At 42.5% G+C, this 16813-nt stretch overlaps 1 protein-coding gene across 1 annotated transcript in view; it reads right to left on the bottom strand.

The window, feature by feature from the left end:
- Nucleotides 1-16813, bottom strand: part of CA10 (carbonic anhydrase 10 (inactive)) — a 451309-nt gene that overhangs the window by 93117 nt on the left and 341379 nt on the right. Inside the window, exon 5 of the mRNA XM_019731018.3 lies at nt 14246-14431. Within this exon, the coding sequence (XP_019586577.1) occupies nt 14246-14431 (186 nt within the window). The remainder of the gene's footprint in view (nt 1-14245; nt 14432-16813) is intronic.

The following is a 16813-nucleotide window of genomic DNA, read 5'->3' as shown; positions in this document are numbered from 1 at the left end:
CTGTTATTTGCACCCCAAACCAACATACCTAAGATGCCCTCGGAAACTCAATCTCCATGAGGTCTATGGCCAGGTTTCATTATCTGTGCAGCCCTCAGCGAGCACAGTTATTGGTTCAATTCTATGAATTTTTGTCAAATTGTACTGACTGAATACAGCTTTTTTATCAGAGAGACAGAGATAACACGATCTGATCCTCCTCCCAGTTGTCATGTGCTTCAGGAAATTAAATGAGTTAAAACCAAGGGCTGGTTGATTCCATTTGAAAGACAGGCCTTGCCTTGCTGTCATTCCATCTCATTTCCAGTTTGACAAGGCAGGTGTGGTGAAAAGCTGAAATGTACTCAGAAGAGAGAGGCCAGCAGGAGAAGGTGACAAGCCAGACAGCGTATGAAAGGGGCTTGTTTTGTTCTGTGTGCTTTGGAATCAACTTGCTCTTTAATTAAGGGAAAAATCACCCTCCAGCTAGTAAAGACACCCCTAAGAAAATTAAAATAATGTAAATCAAGCTAAATGAATGCTCCAGAAGTAGCACTAGAGCTTGGTGGGATTGAGCGTTTGGATGCCCCCGAGGTTTTTAAAAGCAAAGCCTGCAACTGCTTTTTGGAGCAGAAACCCTTTCCCTTTTGTTTGATGGCAAAAGAGACTAAATGCTGACACCAAGAGGGAGTGACAGAGGACTTTAAGGTGACAGAATTATCTTGCTGTAACGGCTCTCTAAAGACCAGAACTGAAACAGAGCCTAAGTGGATAATGATGATAATTCCTGGGGTTTCTTCCTAGGGGTGCTCAGCATAGAGAAATCACTTAAATGGTAATTAAAATATACCAAGTAAAATGGTTGAAGGGGAACACACAGTTTCTAGGAAAATACCTTATTGAGCACAGGAGCGTCTTACCTGGGAAGTAGCCCAATGAATGACAATAGGATGTGGACGTGTGTGCGTGCCACTAGCATGGTGGTGGCAGCCGGGGCATGAGTAGGAAATTCAATATTTCAAGCACCATAACAAGTCAAAGTGGCATACCCCCGTGAGCAGAACAACCTGAGCTTTAATTTTTGGTGTCACATCAAAGGACTTAATTTCCCAAGCTTTTATCTTAAAGGAGATATGTTGGTGGCTATTGGTAAGTACATACTTCACCTTTGGGGACACCTATCCAATGTAACAAAAGATTTTTATTGCAGATTTCATTGTTTCTGAGTCTTCAGACAGCAGTGACCCTCTATAAATATTTATAAGTGACGATAACATTGTGCAGGAAGATTTTACTTCCATGGACCTCTTGGTGCTGAAAGGGCCCTGACTGAGTTACTCCAATCCTTTCATTTTCTGGATGAGGGAAAGGAGATCCAGAGAGGTTAAGTTGCTTGCCGACGGGCATCTAGACCTAGGGTGACCCTATGACTCATTGTGCAAAGGGTGGCACTTTTGAGAGTAAAAGGGGGTGCTATTACAATGACACCAGGACCAACCGATCTCTACCTGCACTGTCTCAGGCCAACTGGAGCACGTGGTCATCCTATTTAGACAGCTCAAGGCTTTGCCTCAGACTTCCAGGAAATAAGATAGTGCTCTACTTACTGGTGCCTTTTGCAAGAATGAGTTGTTACCTGGGGACCTGGAAGGGCACTCCCAGGAGGCCAGGAATGGGGACTGCATGTCCTTAAGCGGATGAGTTCGCCTACGATTTTAAGTTGCTGTTAGCAGGGGCTTGCCTGGCCTATCCAGGGCCTGTGTGAGAATTAGAAAAAGATGCCATTCTGAGGACAAACACTCAGACCAGTGCATGGTGCCTTTTGCACAGAAGAAAGGAGACTTCTTCCAGGCAGGATGACACTGATAAGAAAATGGCAACCAGAAAGGGCCCGGACCCCTCATCTTAGAGTAAAGGTATTTGGAACCAACTCACAATGGCTTGTGGGATTTACAAGAATTTCACCTTTCACACAGACGCCACCATGGATTCTTGTTAGATGTGGATAGAAGATAGAAATGCTGACTGTAAAAGATGGAGCGCGAAGAAACATGCTGCTGCTGCTAAAAGCTGCCATTTTTGAGCACTCACTGAGGTGCTCCTTTGAGCACTTTCCATGTGTTGATCTTCTTAATATTAAAAAAAAATCCCTACAGGGTGGAACTGTTCTGCATGTTCTGTGTCCTGATTGCGTGATGGTTATGCAAATCTATCCATGTGCTATATATTCAGAGAACTGTACGCTAAAGGAAAAAAAGTTATTCTTACTGTACGATAATTTAAGAGGTGAAGTTAAAAAAAAAGGACTACATACTGCATGAGTACATGGATTGAAATTTGAGAAAAAGCAAAGCTATCATGATGGCAGATCAGCGGTTGCCAGGGGTCAGGGTTGGCGGGGGCTGACTGCTGAGGGACATGAGGGCACTTTTCAGGGTGATGAAAATGTTCCAGATCATTGTTCTAGTAGTGCTTACACGACTACATATTTGTGAAAACTGTTAAAATTCCTGAATTTTATTGTATATAAACTATAGCTCAATACAGCTGGGTGGAAAATAGCCCGATAGCACGGACATCACTGTTAGTCTCCTCTTATTAATGAGGAAACAGAGACACAATGAGACTTGAGTAACTTGCCCAAGGTCATAGCTGATAGACGATAGAGCCAGAATGCAGACATAAGAATGCATAACTCTAGCAATCTTAACCTCTACAATTAACCGCTGCTCGTATAAGTAGGTGACAACTCCTCACCTTGGGTAGGAGTTGTCACCCTAGAGATGCAACAGGCAGAAAACGCGTGATCCCCACCAAGGACCTTCCAGGAACAGCAGCTGTTCTGGGGTGGCCATGTGGGTCCATCATGATGAGTCTTTCCTGAAGCAGCCGCAATTACTTGCTTTGTAAAAACTGGTGCAGGGAACTGAGTCCTAACGCAGGTATCTGGTGGTCCCTGGGCCTTCCCCCTTTTCCTGGCTGAGAGTGTGGTTTAAGACTTCTCGGCTAAGCTCACTTTGCCAAAGAGTTCCTGCAGGATTCATTTTTAAGGCTCAATCCAGAAATTTCTAGCTCAGCAAACAGATCCAAAGAAAGGGAATATATTCACCCAAGCTACCTCTGAGACTAAGGAACATGGTTTCTCACGCTTTGCAGAGAGAAACAGATAATATATACAAACACATTTACAGATATATAATACCTTGCTTATATTTCAAAGAAGTGACAGAAAAACAACTGTGCATTTGTATGTAACTTCCCATTTCCTGTCCATCTGAGAGGGAAAGGTGAACGAAATTGTGGTCCTGAGCAGGCACATACGAGGTCAGATAATTACGTTCAGAACTCATCCTAGAAAAAGTGCTACATATCTCATAGCTTCCCAAGGGGAGTCACCTTCGAAGTACTCCTCTTGGGAAGCTATGCACTGATGCCAGCTCCTAGTCCACCCTTCAAAGCAATTTTGGAACTCTTTTTCCGGAACGGCCATCGGAGTTGTTGTCATCCTGACATTCATTACCCTTGATGTCCTGAATGTCATCAAAATGTCTTCCTTTCAATATTTCCTTTATCTTCGGGTAAAGAAAGAAGTCATTGGGGGCCAGATCAGGTGAGTAGGGAGGGTGTTCCAATAGAACTATTTGTTTATTGGCTAAAAACTCCCTCACAGACAGTGCCGTGTGAGCTGGTGCATCGTTGTGATGCAAGAGCCATGAACTGTTGGTGAAAAGTTCAGGTCGTCTAACTTTTTCACGCAACCTTTTCAGCACTTCCAAATAGTAAACTTGGTTAACTGTTTGTCCAGCTGGTACAAATTCTTAATGAATAATACCTCTGATATCAAAAAGTTTGGCAACATCATTGCAACAGGTTTGCGAACTTAATTGGTAGACCTCGTAGAATGATGCTGTGTCATATTACACATTCCGATTGTGCTACTTGAAGAAATAAGCTCCTGTTTCACTTTACAGCCAGGAAAAGTGCAGGCTATTGGTAAGGTTCAGGCAGAACTGGGCGGGCCTAAAAGATCGTCTCAGGCGCCAGGCACGGCACTTGTGATGAGAGAGGATGGACTTACCCATTCTAAGCAGATAGTCAGAGGCAGAACCAATGAAGTGAGGTGACTTGTCTAAGGTCACTCAGCAGACAGCTGGAGTCAGAGATCTGGGTTCAAAACCTAGCGCTTCCCCATCCCAGCCATGTGACCGAAAGCATATTCTTTAATCTCTCCAAGTTTCTTTTCCTTATATGTGAAATGGTGCTAATTAGTTCTAGCCCATAGGTTGTTTTTTGGTGTCTGTGAAGATTCGATATGATAGGCACTGAGCACAATGCCTGGAGCAAAGTACATGCTCAGTAAATGAAAGCTGAGGGCAGTAATCATGTTAGCGCATACTATTTCCTGCACATGTCTTATCTGTAAGGATTTTGGACTAGATGAGCGCCAAGGCTTAGGCTGACTTATAACTGACTTGTACAGCACTTGGGAGCTTCAAAAGCCCAGTCCCAGGAGTGTTTTCTTTGCATTGCACAATCTCCCTATCGTGCATACAGGACTGGCATTATTAGCCCCATAGCACAGTGTCAAAAGTTAAGGAAGGCTAAGTGACTTGTCCAGCCAGAAAATGACAGAATGTGGTTTTGAAGTCAGATCTTCTAAGTCAAAATGCTGCCCTCTGTCCAGTGGCCGGAGTGGCTGACTCCTAAGCCAATGTCCTTCCCCCATGGTGAGCTTGTCTTCTGTATCCCTGCAGCCGTCTTCCAGGCCAAGGCGACTACTGCTTTTGGAGACAGCCTCTAAGAAGCAGATCCAATGAATAATCATGAGAGCAATCTTAGAGCTGGCCTTTAACTGCTGAGATGGGTATAGATTTATAGAGGCTAATTCTGGCTGGTATTTAGGAATGGATAATTACCTTCACTTACTATATACTAGGCTGCTTCAGCTAAATATTTACTGCCCAGAATTCTGCCCTTTCTGACCAATTCTGAACATAAGAGTGCCACAGGCAACTAACTGGCATAATTCCTTGGGGGCGACCATAAATCTAAGGCTTCCACCAGAAATGATGCAAAAAATTAATGGAATAAGAAATCAAGTAAATGGATTTGAGTACAGTAATTAGTTCATATTTTAATCCTCAGGTCTGTTTATTATCCAACAACTGGCAAGCAATTAAGTCGGCACCATTGAGATGATAAGCTTTGTTTCAGCAAAAGTTTATCAATATTTCAAAGCAAATGAATCTGGGGGTTTTAAAAGGCTTTATTTTGAATTGTATAGCAGCACATCCATGGAGCAGCTAGACATCTAATGACTTAATTTTGCAACAGTATTATCTAGATTACTTATATTTATGATTACTGAGTTGTTCTAGGTGATTATTGGGGAGAGTGAGCAGGAAGCGGGATTCAAACTATAGAAAAGCAGCTCATATCCTTAGGTTCTTATTACAATAGCATGTAAACAAAGGATCTTGAAGGCATTTCACTTTCTCCTTTAGTCTTCCAATTGTAAATTTCCACATTTCTTGCAATCATGCACAATTATGGTTTTTACATTGGTGGTATTTTTTATTGGGGGTGATTTGGTGATTTCTCGATCCATTTCCTCATGGATGCTCATCAATGCCCATGTCTGTAACACAACACACCTATGTCTTCACTTTTTGGAGGCTGACTATATAAACACCCTTGAGATCGTGGCTCCGCTCACGAAGACAGGCAATCGGAATATTAAGCTACTCCTGCTTTACTGGGCAACTAAACCGCATGACCTAAAAGGGCTTTTCGAATCTTGGGATTTAATATAATTTAAAATTTTATTTGAAAAATTAAAAACCCCAAACTAAGAGTCAGGAAACTTGGGTTCTGGTCCTAATTCTAGCATTGAATATTGGTAACTTTGGGCAGATCTACTGCCCTCTCTGGCATCTGATTTTTAAAGAAAAATCTTTTGTACAGTAAGGGGGTTGGAAGAGATGACCTCTGACATTGACACTTTAGATGGAAGCTTTGAACAGACTTGTTCTTTCCAATAGTCTGCTAAGGGTCACGAAGTGGGAGATGTGGTCTGGTGGAACCTCTGTAAATTTTAAGGAACTGTAGACAGTGGTCAGAGTAGCAGTGAATGGGTTATTCTTACTTCACACCTTCTTTTCCAATTGATTTTATCCCCACGGCTTTGGAAATGGATAAAAAAAGTACAGCCAGTTCACAGCAATGTTAGAAGCAGCAGCTATCGTCGAACTGCAGTGTCACTGGTTATTAAATAAAGGAAGACCCATTCAACACTTGTAAAGCTGTAACAGTGCTGGTCTGCATGGTGACAGGTAGGTTTTAGGATGAATTTGATCAAGTCCCAGTTCAAGCCTGTCTTTAATCCTATCTGTGTGAGACGATGTCTCCTTTCCTGCTTTAGATAGAACACGACGGGGGAGGTCAGAGTCAAGTGGAGGGTGGCGGCTGTCCTAATGCCATCCTGGTGGGATCAGGTCAGCACTGTAACACCAGGTAGGACGAGGTCAACAGGATAATGAGCTGACCTCAGCAAGTTGTCTCCGCCTGTAATGTCTTCTCTCTTAGGCGGCCCCATGGTGTCCATCTAAAACTGGCAGCCCAGGAAGCTGCTGACTTGATTGGGCTGTCCTTTCCCAGAAGTAATTATAAAAACGTGCAAAGGGAAAACTTTCTATTCTTAGATCACAGGCGTCATCTGCTCACTGGGCTCATCATAATGTGCCCTCTCACCAGCTGGGCTTCCGACCTGTGTGCTTTGCTTCGTAAAGGCCAGTTCGCTCCCCCTGGATGGGACTGGCTCCTGGCTTCTAGCTTTGGCAAAGACAGTTCCCTAGTCTGATGCTGGGAGAAATTCCAAGGCTGAAATGAGGAATTAAATGAGTTTTTCTAGCACGCCAGCTATCAATTGTTCTAATACTCCTCCCAGGTACCCTGAAGAATTCATGTACCCTGTATTGGCGAATAACTTAACATAAAACACCTAGAACTTCTGTTAATATTGACATTAACATGATTAGGTTTGCCATTATGACAACAGAATTTAATTCATGATATACTGGATGTAATTTAGGCATTCGGAAAGCTACCGCCTTTTAAACTATTTTCATTTCCTCATTCCATCTCTTTGTTCAACAATAGCTACCAAGGGCTCACCGCATGTGTGCAAAAATATTAAAAAGCACAACCTACTCTGTGACTGCAGCCAGTGAACAGTCTGGAAGACAGGATCCTCTCCTAGACTGTAGGCTCATTAAAGGCCGGGCCCAAGGAGCCTTCACATTTCCCCACTGGGCTCGGGTCCAGAGTAGGTGAACAGTCATTACTGAGGGGCGTATGGGTAAACCTTGGCCCACATTAAGCAATGTTATGAATCAGAAGACCTGAGCTATGTCTAACCTCAATCCTTTATTATCTGGATGGTCTTGGGCCTCAGTTTTCCCAGGTAAGAAGGAGATAATACTAAGGGCAACCTCACTGAGCTCGTGTTTGGTGATTACTGGGAGAATTCATATCACTGGGCTTTGGAATTCATTCAGAGTAAAAGCCAACGTCCATCCAAAGTCCATGCCAAGTGGACATGATCTGCAGCCGCCTCTGGCCCCACGCGTGTCTCTGTGGCCTCTCATGCCCTATCGTGTACACATGCGCTCATGCTGCTCCTGCTCTTCCTAGGATGCTCGCAGCTCTCTCCCACTTCAAAGCCATGGGACTGGCTATTTGCCCTGCCTGGTATGTCCTTCCCTTCGACATCCCTATGGCAACCTCACAAACGTCATCCTCTTAATAAGGCCTACACTGACCCCCCTATGTATACTTGTAACTCACGATCTCCATTCCTCATCCTCTGATCCCTCTTACTCTGAACTATTTCTTTTCCCATAGCATTTATCACATTCGAATTCACCATATAAATTTACTCATTTGTTATAGTCATTATTTTTCTACCCTCACTGGACTTCAAGTATCTTACAGGCAGGATTTTCATTATTGTATTCACCGTAGCATATGGTAGGCACTCAACCAATATTTGTTAACTGAATGAATGAATGAAGGAATGAGTGAATGAAATCACACAGCACGTAAACAGTGGCCAGGTGTTATCAGTGAGGTTCTGTAGTGACGAAGTTCTGGACTGCACTGCCCAGAAATTGTGCAAATAAATTGTGCAAAGCACAGAAATCTGTGCTTTGTCCCTCCAATGGATCTAAAATTCCTCCATGGTGTTCAATCCTTTCGCGTTCTTTATGATATTTAAGATAGGGCTACGTTAGTACCATGTAAATACATTCTGAATTCTCAAAACATACTCCTTTTCCAGAAAAAGCCCAGACTATGTCTTAGTGGGTACTGTGAATTAAACCACTCTTCCTCTTTCCCAGTTTCTAGTGGAATTTGATGCTTTGGACAGTCTTTACTGAAACAGTCCATTTTCAATTGAGATGAGGCTGTATATTTCCTGTGTAGTCAATACATGCAATACCCCCAAAATTCCAGGAATCAAAGCCTATGAGATTTGTGTTCCTGGGACATTAACAGTTGACTGAATTATTGATTTAATGATTGAATGACTCATTCCACAAACATCAATTAGGCACCCACTGTATGTTGCTCAGTATGTGAGGTGCATGGTGTACAAAGACTAGGAAAAATTCCTGTCCTTAAGGAATTTAACAAGATCACTTATTCCTTCATTCAGCAAACATTTACGGACTCTGCCCTCATGTGTCAGACAACGTACGAGGTGCTGGGAATACAGCGATGATCAAGATGAAATCCCTGTCAACAAAGAATCACGGTTCCAATAGAAATGAGAGGAAGCAGTTACAAAATCTACAGTGATGGGTGATTTAATAGATTGAGATCAGCAAAATCTTTCTGTAAAAGGCCAGTTAGGAAGTATTTTAGCCTTTGCAAGCCACATAACGGTCTCTGTTGCATCTTCTTTTTTTAAAAAACAATCTTTTAAAAATGTAAACCATTCTTAGCTGCTTGGCTGAATTTGGCCAACGGGCTATGGTTTGTGGACTCTTGTAACAGATGGATATATAGGATTCCCTAGAAATAAAGAGGAGGTAGCACTTTACTGGCTGGGAGAAAGGAAGGGGCTTGGAAAGCTATATGGGGTGTGTGTGTGTGTGCTGTGCTAGAGGTGGGGGGAGAGAGATGGAGCTGGCATCCAGGGTAGAGGGAACAACTTTACCATGGCACCCAAATAGCAATTCCATATGTACTAGCCGTGTACCTGTCATTCCTTAGCATCCCAGTTCTCTTTCCTCCTCAATTCTCCAATTGTGCCAACACAGCACGTCTCCCAGGAGGTCCCAGCCTTCCAGCAAAGCACTAATTAAGTGGCTGGAGCACTTCCTACCAGAGCTAGTCAGTGCCCGATGGGCCTTGGCTCTCACTTGCATGCTCCTCAGCATTTTTCATACCCTAGCACACTTCAGGACAGTTTGGTGGTAGTTGCTTATTCCTACAAATTTGTGTCGCTTTAATGAAACCAGTCTCTCAATAATGCAAATCATTGATTCCTTTAAGAGGACCAGGCCTGCTTTTTCTGTTGTTTAGTCTCAGTTGTCGGCTCTGAGATAATTGCTTTCTATATTTTGATTCGGAGCTGCTAAATATATACATATTTCACGCGTGACTTTAATTCCCCCCTTTTAATTAAACAAATCTTATCTACGTCACCATAGCAACAGTTATGGACTTTTTCCTCCCTCAGATGTGTTTGAGCAGAATCAGTGACTCAGGATGCTGAGACTTGACGGATTGATGCGTTTCTACCCCACTTTCAGAAGGAGCGGCAACTGTGTCAGGTCACACAGCTGTTCATCCATTCTCTCCTTCACAGAATCCAGAGAGAGCTATTTCATAATCCTCTTCTGGAACAATCCTCAACTATAATCCGCATTACGTTGTATTATAAATATACGTATCTCTCAATAGACTGTTTGCTTCTCTGGGCAGGAGCTGGGCTGTGGCGCTCCACACACAAGAGAAGCACAATAGCCATGTGAAGAGTGGGTACAATCAACAGGATGCCCTGGCCAAGGTGCCCCGGGGAAATGGCTGGTACGGTTCTCAGTGTACCTCCTCACCCCTTTCAAAAGAAGCATTTAAGCAAGGTTTTCAAAATAAATATTTCCAATTTCCCCCAAATAAGGAAGATTCTTCTTGTCTGGCCTCACAACCGCAACTTAATCCACAGGCATGATTCTTTTCAAATGCTATCTTTTGCCTGTTTAATGTATTTGCTTCTTTTCATAAATACCCTGCTTTCATACTGGACATTAATCTCACCACTTAGACATGATTAGCAAGCTAAGGGTCTTACTTATTAAAAACAGTCAATTTTCGCTTCTTAAAAAAATCAAGACATTTGAATCCCTGAATGTGCTCATTTATCACCAACCCCCAAACAAGGCATCCAGGAGTTCTCTGTGTAGGACATGAATGATTTTTATAAAAACACAGTTGCTGACTGTATTGCACATCCACGCAGCTTTATAAAACAAAGCAAATGATTACAATCAATTACAATAACCTCACTCGACAAGCCTGCAATTAATCTGCAGCTCTTCAGATAACGATGGTGCCAAGGAAAATGCTTGGCATTAATTGACTTATCACGATCAGCAATGATAGATGGGGCAGATGGCAACGTGATTATTCATTGTCAACAAAATAAACACATGCTTTGCTGCTTGAAGTGTCTACTTGGGTCTTCTCAGTGGATAGCCAAAAGCAAAGACCAAAGGTGGCTTTGAAGCTAGCACAAAATAAAAATAAAACATTCACCTACAAGACAGGGTGTATTTACTTTAACTGGGGCTGACTGTCAGTGTAATCAGATCGGTGGACACTTTCTGTAAGGAAATCATGGATTGTGTAGAATTTCGGTGTTAGAAGGTGCATTCAAACTAAAAGGACGTGAATCACTTTTATGAAGTCCTCAAATTCCATTCCATGTTTAATCATTCCAGTGATGGGAATTCACTATTTTCAGAGGCAAACTCATTCCATTGTTTGATAGCTCTCGTTGTTAGAACATACATTTAGCTGAACTCTGCCTTTCTGGAATTTCCACCCACTGACCCTAGGTCTTTTCCCTCATACTACAAAGAAGACACCAAATTTTCTTGCTCACTAAAGCCCTTTCACTATCTCAAAGGACAAATGACTGTCCAACTTTTTGTATGACATTGTTTTGGTGGTCCCAACTTTCTGATTTCTTGCACCTAAACTGACATCAGTTTATAGACCAGTCATACTAAGACCACTCAGACTGAGACTGAGGAGCTCGTAAAGAAATATGCTACAGCTGCTGTGGTCTACCCAGGGCAAGGTCTAACTGTACTTATGCTGAGGCTAATGCTCAGGTTTGCCTTGGAACAATGGATGTGTGTGTGGCTACCTGCTTGGGAAGCTGTTCTCCAAATCCCATCTGACTAGAGAGCACCCAGCTTTGCCATTTCCAGGGGGCAACTACTTCAAATTTTAAGGGGGCCCCTTTTCAAATTTTTCTGCTTTGTTGATTAAGTCCTCATTGTTTACAAAAACTGGGATAATTCCGGCAGAGCCTGAGCTGAAACTGGTGCAGTGGGGGAATTTTTACAAATGCGCATTCCTGGACCCCACTCCGGAAGACTTTGATACAGTTGCTTTGGGAGAAGGACTGAAATGTGAGTATTTTGACAATGATCCCCAGTTGACTCTGATTTGCAACTGTGTTTAAATGCTTTCTTCATTGAGAACACTTAATAATGTATGATGGAGGGAGTGCTTGACAAATCTTATCATCAGACTCTCCTGGGAGCTTTTAAAATGCTATTCCTAGCGTATCTGATACCTGTGGTCTGGGGTGTGTCTAATAAAATTAATGCATTGATAGATCAAATTGTTACATGTTTCCCTTAAGGATTTTGGAAACACTCATTTACCCCCAAATTATAGTTCATATACAAATGACAAAGCACCCTTATTACATATTGAAGAAACAAGCAACTCTAAGGAATTCTACAATGTTAGATTTTAGCCAAGTAACCATCTATATGTTTTCACTCATTCATTGAATAAATTCATTCATACATTCGTTTTTACTCTGAGGCAATATTGTGATAGGCACGGGAACACATCAGTACAGCGGGGGAAAAACAAAAAATAACAGCAACAAATAAATGAGCACGTCAACAAATAAAAGAATCACAAATCTTAAAATAACATGTGTTTTTAAAAGGAAGAGTTTATCTAATTTTGAATCTTTTCTAATTTGGACTGGCAGTCTCCAGTCACTCTCAACTCATGAGTTGTTGCCGTATTCTAATCTAGGACCTTGTTTCCCTGAAAATAAGACTTAGCTGGGCAATCAGCTCTAATGCGTCCTTTGGAGCAAAAATTAATATAAGACCCGGTCTTCTTTTACTATAAGACTGGATATAATATAATATAATATAATATAATATAATATAATATAATATAATATAATACAATATAATACTGGGTATAATATAATATAATATAATACCAGGTCTTATACTAATTTTTGCTCCAAAAAATGCATTAGAGCTGATTGCCTGGCTAGGTCTTATTTTCTGGGAAACATGGGCTCAGTAACTACTGGGAGTTTCCCATTACAGTGCCTTTGGCAGACATCCCTAATCAATCCTAGCATTTTTTTCCCTACAGATCCAGGAAGGAGACTCATATTCCAGTTCAACTCTGTCCTCTGTGCAGCCATTACTAATAGATCACAGATGAAATCTACCTGTCACTTCCCCAAACACACAGTGCTCTGACACACCTTGGTATCTTTGCTTCCCTTATTTCCTACTTTATCTTTGCTGTCTATCAACTATTGAGTATTACTGCTCCTCAAATCTGGAATCCCACTTAATTTCCAAAACAACTTTGTGAGCCGTCTAACTCAGCCTTAGAAGGAAGGATAAATAACCATCTCAAGATCACACAATTAGTGTGTATCAAAGCAGGAGGTACAAACTCAGGTTATTTGACTCTAAATCTGATGCTTTTAAAATTGTTCTGCCTTGCCCGTCTTCTCAGCCCAGTTCAAAGGGCATCTCTTCTATGAAGTTTTCCCTGACTCCTTCAAGTAAAATTTGTCAGTTCTTTTGAGTTGGCCAGGACCTTGGTACATCTCCATTACAGCACGACATTGTACTTTAATGATTTGCATGTAGCATTCTTTGAGCTCCCCTGTGGTAGGAGCTCTGTTTTTTGTTTGTTTGTTTCAAAATCTCTGTATCCCTGGTAACTAGCAGAATACCTAGGTAGGTTCTCAGTTGATGTGTTTTGAACAATCTTTAAAATCTGGCCACTGGACTCATTAAGACTGTGCATCTCTTTCTCAATGTATGGCCTTACTATATTAAAAACAACGCCAGGTTTAAATATGCTCTTGATTAAAAAACCTAACAAGACCAAGTCGATAATGAGACATACACTTCTGTTATTTCAAAGCTGTCTTGATATCAGTTACTGAGGACTCTTAAACAGAAACCTGGCTATAGGATATTTAGCATATAAGGGCTCCTGACCCCTAGTTGATAACCACTGTCAACAGAGGTAAAACAGGTCAAATAAACTTTGCCCTGCCTGTCAAGTATCACAACACAGATGCCATCTGCTTAAACTGTAGCTCTCATCCTGTAATTGAGGCTGGTTCGGCTCACTGCTGTGGCCTGCTCTGTCTGCATTCATGGTGGCACACAGTGACTCTTACTGTTAATGGTTGCACATGATGACATTTCCATTCTGCACAAACTCAGGCAGACTTGTTAGTTGCCTGACATTTATTTCACCGTAGATTATAGTTTTGTGCAAATAAGACCCGTTCTACCAGAAGGGAGAATTACGGAATCTATACTATCATACGTGACATATGAGAGGCTGATGGCCCAGATAGGAGTAAATGAAGATGTCCATGACAGGTAAGGGTTTGGGGTTGAAATAATGCTCCAGAGATATCGTAGGGCATGAGTCACGAGACAGGTACACCAAGGTCTGAGAGAAAATATCGTTTGATTGTGGTCTTCCCTGGAAAACAGTGGAAGCTTCTCATAGACTGCCATGTCAGCTTGCAAAAGACAGATGGAGAAAGGAGGCCAGGACCTGATTTCATAGATTCAAGAGAAATCTTTCAATTTGTTATCCCACCATGCATATAAACAGGCACCAAAGCTTATTAATTAGCACTCAACCTTAGGACTTCAACAACCCCACTTACCTCCCCAGAGAAGGCTTGGCCGTTGAGGAGGTGCTCCGACCCTTGGCTATCCTCACTCCCGAAGTGGAGCCGTATTTCCTCCAGCCGGTGGCTGTATGTCATGGGCCCTCCTGAGATGTTGACCAAGTGCTCCTTGTCCAGGCGCAGGGACACGTGTCTTCCAGTGTTGTACATGGTCCCACTGACCTGCAAGGCAACGGGCAACAGGTAAGCAAAGCTCTCCTCCTTCCATTTCTCACCCAACCCAGCATGGTGCTTAGATCAATGCCTTTTGCTTCCTCTTGATGGGAAGACATTAGGCTAAACCCACATGTGGAGTAGGGAGTGGCAGCCTCCCCAGAGGGCATTCCTGCCCTGCCTGGATTCTGTGGTACTTTCTGTGAGGCATACACCACATCGTTTAGGAAGTTGAGGTAGAAACTCAAAGGAGACCTCATCCACTGTGACTAATATTTTGGACATTGCAGCTTATAAAAAAATTAACTTGTCTTCTTACCATAAATATTTGGAAAGTAGAGAAGCTGCAAAAGTTAAAGTCTCAGGTGTGAGAAACTGCAGGAAGCAGTTAGTAGGGATGAGATGATACAAAGGCCAAATGAGAGACAAGGAAGCCAAAATGGGTGATGAGAAAACTCTAGTGGGAGACCGAAGGCTTAGATCTGAAGTCTTAAGCGTCCAGTCGGATGTGTCTTGGTTAGCTACCTCTCTCGCCCCTGCAACCAGACAGCGCACAGAATGAGGGCTCAGATCCTTCCTCATAGCTGTGGCTTCAGTGCTATGCTAGAGAGATTCATACAAGCTCCCTGTTTCACAGATCCCCAGACTTACTCCTTACTCCCGATTCCATCTCGCTTCAGCTCATACAAGCCACTAACCTTACTGCTCAGCATTTCATTTCCTTCTTTCTCCTTTGAACTTGATGTTCAGCTTCATTTTCCTGACTATAACTTTAGCACCTCTCAACACTTGATTCTAGAACACAGATTCCTACCCGTGACTCTACTGCGTTAGTCTCCAGGGTTGGCTTAGCTCAAGGAGCACACAGAAACCGTGAGGAAGATTTTGAATGGGTCTGGATAGGATGTTTCTGGGCTCTTGGATGCTGAGCTCCTTGGATTTTCTTTCTGATTATTCTGACTCCTTTGGGGCCCATCCTTCTGCCCTATGGATTCTGTAAGGGCTTCACATAACTTCTGAGACCTTTATAGCACTCACCTTACCTTCCCCCCACCTTTTTGATACTAGTCTTGTGAATGACCAGTTAGTTCTGTGGACTGCTCACTGCGGCAGAGACAGGATGCTTGCCAAATACTCCACTGACTCATTATTCTGCTATCTTGCTGTAAGGTGGAGCCCATGTGACTGGTGTTGGTCATGGGCTATGGAAGGGACATGCCAAGAGTCACTTCCAGGCTGAAACAACAAAAAGCTTATGCACAGATCCTCAGTCTCTCTCTTCCCCTGATACATCAACCAAGTGGGCGATGTGGGTGCATGGAAATGTGGTGCAGCCACAAGATAGAGCCTGTGTCAGTCTGGGTCCCTGGTAGATTATGTGCACACTGCAAAAATGGCCCGATTTCTTCCCCTCCCTGTAACTGCACTCTTTACAATGTGACTTTGTAGCTGTTTCCATCAAGATAGGGGTCTATTTCTTCCCCCTTTGAATCTAGGCTGGACTTATCACTTGCTTTGGCCAATAGCATGTGGATATAATATGCCAGTCTTGAGAGTAGGCTTCTAGAGGCCTTGCATGCTTTCTTGCTGCTTCTTGGAACCTTGAGACCACCATGCAAACAAGCCTGGGCTAACCTGCTGGAAGATGATACCATAGTGAGGAGAGCCATCCCAAGAGAAGCCATCCTAGCCTAGCCATTCCATGGTTCAGCCAGGAGCTGACTGGCCCAGCCAAGATCAGCTTAGCCTGGCCCAGACCCGAAGAACTTCTCACTGCCTTAGTAGTGAAATAATTGGTTGTTGTAAGTCTCCAAGTTTGGGGGCCGTCAGTCATGTAGCAACAAAAGCTAAATGATACACACTAAGTCAATCATCTTTTCTCTCCTATGAATCTGGAACAATCAACAGAAACTCTGGATAGTCTCTGTTGAGTGCCTGAACTAGAGTCATATGGGGCTCAGACAGTCAACCTGCTATGCAGCTGGAAAGTCAGATCTGAGAGAGAGAAAAAAACGCAGATGTGCCAACAGTGACAGAGGAAACCATGCATAGAGAGAAAGAGAATTGGAGAGAATAACTACTTGACCTTCAAAAACCCTTTGCACCTCCTTATTCTAGTTTCTTCACGAAGCCTGAGCTGTACCTTCTCAGGTATTTTAACAATAAATTAATTTGTTTCTTAAGTTACCTAGTCCTTGCAACCAAATACTCCCTGTCAAAAACTCCATTCCTGTTCTCCGTTCTCAAATAAATAGATATTTAGTCAATATGAAATAATGGGAAATTGTCATTTTTCATTTTCCAATTCATGACTTCCTTTACAGTAAAATGGTTAGAGATACATTTATGTTTGACATTGCATCCATCTTTAAGCAAAATTTATTTTTTTCT

The sequence above is a fragment of the Rhinolophus sinicus genome, chromosome 12, assembly GCF_057876585.1.
Source record: "Rhinolophus sinicus isolate RSI-liver-muscle chromosome 12, RSI-T2T, whole genome shotgun sequence".
In the NCBI taxonomy this organism is placed as follows: domain Eukaryota; kingdom Metazoa; phylum Chordata; class Mammalia; order Chiroptera; family Rhinolophidae; genus Rhinolophus; species Rhinolophus sinicus.
The sequence above is the reverse complement of the archived record's forward strand: the minus strand, read 5'-3'. Positions and strand labels throughout refer to the sequence as shown.